We start from the raw sequence: 6000 nt of genomic DNA on the forward strand, positions 1-6000 counted from the left end.
TGTCAAAAATGATATTAGAGGTAAAACTGGTAAGAGCTGGTTTGGTCATTTCAATACTATTAATATGTGCACAACTGAGCATGAGTCTTCAGAAATTTTGGTTTTGCTTACTTTAAAAAATTTAATTAATTAAAAAATATATATACAGTATATATATATATATATATATATATATATATATATATATATAATACTGTATATATATTTTTTAATTAATTAAATTTTTATATATATATATACTATTTATTTAAATATATATATATATATATATATATATATATATATATATATATATATATATATATAAAAATAAGTAGTGTGAAAAACTATTCAGTATGCCCCCTTCCTGATTTCTTATTCTTTTGCATGTTTGTCACACAAAATGTTTCTGATCATCAAACACATTTAACCATTAGTCAAATATAACACAAGTAAACACAAAATGCAGTTTTTAAATGATGGTTTTTATTATTTAGGGAGAAAAAATCCAAACCTACATGGCCCTGTGTGAAAAGTAATTGCCCCTTGTTAAAAAATAACCTAACTGTGGTGTATCACACCTGAGTTCAATTTCCGTAGCCACCCCCAGGCCTGATTACTGCCACACCTGTTTCAATCAAGAAATCACTTAAATAGGAGCTGCCTGACACAGAGAAGTAGACCAAAAGCACCTCAAAAGCTAGACATCATGCCAAGATCCAAAGAAATTCAGGAACAAATGAGAACAGAAGTAATTGAGATCTATCAGTCTGGTAAAGGTTATAAAGCCATTTCTAAAGCTTTGGGACTCCAGCGAACCACAGTGAGAGCCATTATCCACAAATGGCAAAAGTGTTTGTCAGAGTTTAGAAAAAAATGAGAAGTACTGAGTAAAATTGAACCTAGATAACCTAAATGTTTCAGTAGCAAAATGATGACAACTGTCCATAATTTGGCATTATTTTGTTTTTAATATTGTTAATGTTGACCAAAAATGTTTACTGGTCAAACTGTTACAACACAGCACACAAAAATGTATATAACCATCTAAAAGTCAAACATTAAGTCCAGAATATCCAAAGCTAGGCAAACAGCACCAGGTCTTAGTACTGCTGTTTTTTGCGACACAGTTAACTGCTACCTGCTTATGGTATAACATATACCATATCCAGCAGGCTATTGAAAGAAAAATCTAATAACTATAGTTATTAAATTTGATTTATCAATAGACAAGACTCCTATTAAAATGGTGTAACAAAGGTTTCAAAAAAATCACCTAAAACCCAGGGTAAAACAAACCTCATCCCCTCCTGCAATAATTTGTTGTGTCACCTTTACTTTATCCCAAATGTCAGAAGGAAATTGATGTGGATCTGAAACAATTGGCTCTTTATGCAGCCATATCTGATTTGTGTGACAGAATAGAACTATGGAAACACAACTGAGCATAATGGCTCATTATATACTCACTTAGATTGCTGCTATTTGTTATAGTAGTAGTAGTAGTAGTAATATAATGATTAAGGTGATGACTAACTAAATAAGACAAGGAACAATCAAGTGTACACATGTACTGTATACTAATGCTTCTGACCTGATGTCAAACAGTGCAATTAATGTTAAATTCAAACTGTAGGAGAAAAAGATGAACTAAGCAGTACTCTTATTTCACAGGCTATTTGAAGCTAGTTCATAAAAAGTTTGGCAGGCAGTTAAGTGTGAAATTTGTCTTTTAAATTAGTGGAACAGGTAGAATGGGCCAGTAAGTCTTGTATGAACAGAGTAGCTGTTATATCTATACTATTACAGCAAAAATATCAATTTTGGGTTCTCTTTTATTATTTGAAACTCTGGTATGATAACATTACTTTTTGCAAAGAACCCAAATCTCCATAAAAAATGCTCAGTTGTCAGTTTATGTCTATTAAGATAATACACATATAAAATACTTTTCTGCTCTTTTGGTGTTCACTATCAAGAGCCAGGATGTACCAATATTACATTTTATGAAAGTTTATTATAAGGAAAAAGTCACCATGTAGTCTATGATTTTTTTATGGACAAGTACCAAAGACAGCAAATTACCTTCCTCTTTCAACAGCTAAGGCATCAATTTCATCAAAAAAAAGAATTGCTGGTGAAACTGCTTTAGCTTTTCTGAATATCTAAAAAAAGAAGGAAAAAAGATAAACAGTAAATAACATGACATACTAAACACGACAGTACAGTATTAGTTTACCCTTTTATGATTGTATTAATTGTTTATTTAATTCCATAACAATGCATTTACTGGAAATATACTGCATGAAAACTAATGGGTTAATCTAGCACTTGACAACACAAGTTAAGAAATGGAACATGGTCAGGCACTCTCAAACTCTAACAAAAAGTCTGTTTTTAAAAGTATAACTGTAAACAACACAAGCTTACAAATAGTTTGTTCTTCGGCATTTATATTCGTAATGTCAATAGATTAAATTGAAAAAATAACATATATATATATATACATATACATACATATATATATATACATACACATTATATATATATATATATATATATATATATATTCTGAAATAGTTTTTCCAGTTTAAAGCTCAGGACTACTTAAAAATAAAAGACAGCTTACAGACTTCTATGCATCAATGCCATGCTAAGTGTTTCATGTTAATTTAACAATGAGACAAAATTGACTGCCTATTATAATTATTAATCTGTACTACACTAAAGTAATGAAATTTAATCCATTGATCCATATACTTTAAGCATGCTTATCTCAGTTCAAGGCCACAGTAACTGGAGCATATCCCAGAAATACCTGGAATCTAGTGTTTCACAATAACAAACATTACTGTTTTTGTGAATAGAGCAAATGCAGAAAAAATTGACAATTCTTTATTAAAAAATCATTAATCATTACCACCAGAATGCAATGAGACTGGATTGAATCACACAAACTGTCTGCCATTATGTAATATACAATGCATTAAACTTTACAATATTACAGGATTAAAATATTTGTAACATTTTTGTTGATGAAGCTTTAAGTTTTTAATATAATAATAAATTTATAATGGTAAATTTGACATTGAAATTAAGAGAAAAATAAATAAAACAAACCTTTATAAATAAGATTATAAATTTAGTCTGTGGCAATACAAATGTAAACTTACCAGACATAACAACAATAGTGTAACAATAATTTTAACATACCTCTCTTACAGCTCTTTCAGATTCACCAACATATTTACTTAGTAGCTCGGGTCCCTAAATAAGAAAATAATATCTATGAAGTTATGCTCACAAGTAAATGAAATAATTACTGCTTAGGTTTTCACAAAAGACTCATGAACAATATATACTGCTCTCTCTTAATGAAGCTTCCTGCTCTGGAAACCTTGAGGTTTGCATCCAATGTTCAGATGTAAAAGTGAATATACCTTCTGGCTTGCCACACTAATATATACCCAAAGAAGATAAATAAGCATCATCTTTTAGATAATAACCTACTTACTGAAATATTGACTACAGATTTAACATGGAAATTGCATTTACAGTAATGTGAAAAAGTAATTACATCATTTGAAATATTTTTCTTTTTTAACATTTGTAGACATATCGAGATTTAAGCTTCATTTAAAACATCAGCTATGGATAAAGATGATGTTATTAAAGAAAAAAACAATCAAAATTTGACTTTGCAATCATTTATTTAATGAAAAATGAACATATATATCATATCTGTCTGTTGGAAAAGTAAGTACACCTTCACTAAAGGAATCCCTATGTCTAACACACATTAAAACTATCATGCATTGTAATCTTATATTAATGAAATTATGCTAACTTCATATGACGCTAATTTAAATTTATTGGTTTTTATGTGTGTATATATAGTCACAAACAAGTGCATGGGAGACAATGTAAGGGCTTGAATAACTAACTCTAACTCTAATAACTCTTATCTCCGAACTAGGGATTGGCATTCTCCTGTGATGCTTTCTCTGTTTTCCACTCTGCAGACCAACTGACTGACCTGCCCACCAATTATGGTATTTCCAGGTCCTGTTCCCCTGAACCCTATCCTTCTAGCCATCCAACTATAAAATCCACCATTTTTCACTCTGCATTCAGTTCTGCTTTGAGCTCTGTCTGAAAAGACCTATTTCAATCAGTTACTTGCTGCAAGTGTGTGGGGTTTGCAAGATGCCAGCCCCAACTTTTTATCATATTTGTGTCTGCTTATTTAACATAGGCATAGTCGGCAACATAATCACTGAGAATATTAGAACAGCAGGACCTCAACAGCATCATCACCACCATGGCCACAGAAATCCAGTCTCTCTAGGTTAGGTGGGAGAACACAGGATGCAGCTCGCCAAGAGTGAGGTGTGGAATCAGGCACGTGTGGATCTCCATCAGGACCAATCGCAGGCTCTGTCCCAGGTACTCTTACTGTTACAAAACAATGACAATATTGAGTCTTATTTTCTTATTATCAAGCACACCGCCTACAGACATCACTGGGAGCAAGCGGAATGTGCAATTCTTAAAGGGCTAAGTGCAGTGGACTTATTACGACCTCACTGAGCAGGCCTCCACTATTTATGACACTCTCAAGGCTGAGGTTCTCAAAAGCTATGGCATCTCCCCAGACCAGCAGACAAGAATTTGCCAGGTATGGAAATTCGACTCTGAGTTGTTGTCACACTCCTGGGCCTTCTACATCTGGTTGCCTAAGATATACTCATAAATGCCCTCCCCGAGTTCCTTGCACAGCAGGTCTAGAGACAGGGATTTAAAAATATGGAAGCCTTAATAGAAACCTTTGAGCAGCATAGGGTGGCCTTGCAAATCGACTGTGTGGAATGGTCTGCCCACCAAGCCCGGACAGGACCATCATGGGTCTTCCTGCCGCAAAACGGAGCCTGCGGTGAAGCCCAAGGAGAAGCTCATGTCCTCCCCATGCTGTTTCAAGTGTGGGGAGGCTGGGCATACCACCCTGAACTACCCTCACCTTAACAAGCCCATGGACAACAACTGGGCAAAAGGAAGAAGGTATTGTGCAGTCTTTTAAATGTACAGGGCTGGTTTTAATAAATGGACAAAGCTATTGCAGTGATTGATTCCAGCAGCAGTATTTCCATTGTCACTCACCGTTATGTGCTTCCACAACAATGGCTTAATGAGAAGACAAGTCTGACCTTGTCAGAAACTCGGTGGAATAGGTCAGCTTTGTGTGTGTTATCAATTACGGAAGGACCATAAATGTGCTTCAGGTCACTGTCCTCCAGAACCCATCCTATTCGGTAATACTGGGGCGAGACTGGTCAGAATTTAAAGGCAACATTGCACAATCCACTCCTAGGAAACCTTGGGGCCTTGTTATGAACAGAGAAAAATCCTTCTGAGGCTGTCTCTATGCATGTTCTCAGTCGGCAATATCGGGGAATCACGTGGCCATTCAGTAACTCCACCAGACCTCTCCTCAGTCGAGGCCATCGCGGTCGGAAACATTGCCCATGGAGGTCGGTCAGAAAACCCACCTCTCTCTCTCTCTCTTACATTACCAATTTTCGGCAAGCACAGGCTTCCTTTAAAAGTAAACAATGGAATGATTATTCCCTTATTTTTGCCAAAAACGCAGTAGTTCTGGTAAACAGTAAAAGCACATAACATCCCAAGCCACAGGGGCCACACTTGATCCTTAATAATGATGTACCCTATTGTGTAGCCAATTATGAGGGGTAGATGAGGATGCTGTTGCTTGTCCTGCAGATTTTCCGGCGACAGGTTTATGATATAGTTCACACCCAACTCCTAGGTACCCACTTAGAAGTAGACAAAACCCTTGAACAGATCAAGTTACATTTTTATTGGATGGGAATTAAAGAGGAGGTTGGTCGGTTTTGTGCTTCATGCCCGGAATGCCAATTGCAACAGAATACTATGAGGGTCCGTGCTCCTTTAATCCCCATTCCCATGGCTAACATTCCCTTTGAACGCATAGGGGTCAATATC

General features: G+C 35.1%; 1 protein-coding gene across 2 annotated transcripts in view; it reads right to left on the reverse strand.

Annotated features, from left to right (window-relative positions):
- Positions 1-6000, reverse strand: part of spata5 (spermatogenesis associated 5) — a 389131-nt gene that overhangs the window by 256728 nt on the left and 126403 nt on the right. For both annotated transcript variants that reach the window (XM_039751220.1, XM_039751221.1), the window contains exons 12-13: positions 3193-3246; positions 2065-2144 (exon numbers count right to left, since the gene is read on the reverse strand). In XM_039751220.1, coding sequence (XP_039607154.1) covers positions 2065-2144; positions 3193-3246 — 134 coding nt within the window. The remainder of the gene's footprint in view (positions 1-2064; positions 2145-3192; positions 3247-6000) is intronic.

Source organism: Polypterus senegalus, chromosome 4 (assembly GCF_016835505.1).
Source record: "Polypterus senegalus isolate Bchr_013 chromosome 4, ASM1683550v1, whole genome shotgun sequence".
In the NCBI taxonomy this organism is placed as follows: Eukaryota; Metazoa; Chordata; class Cladistia; order Polypteriformes; family Polypteridae; genus Polypterus; species Polypterus senegalus.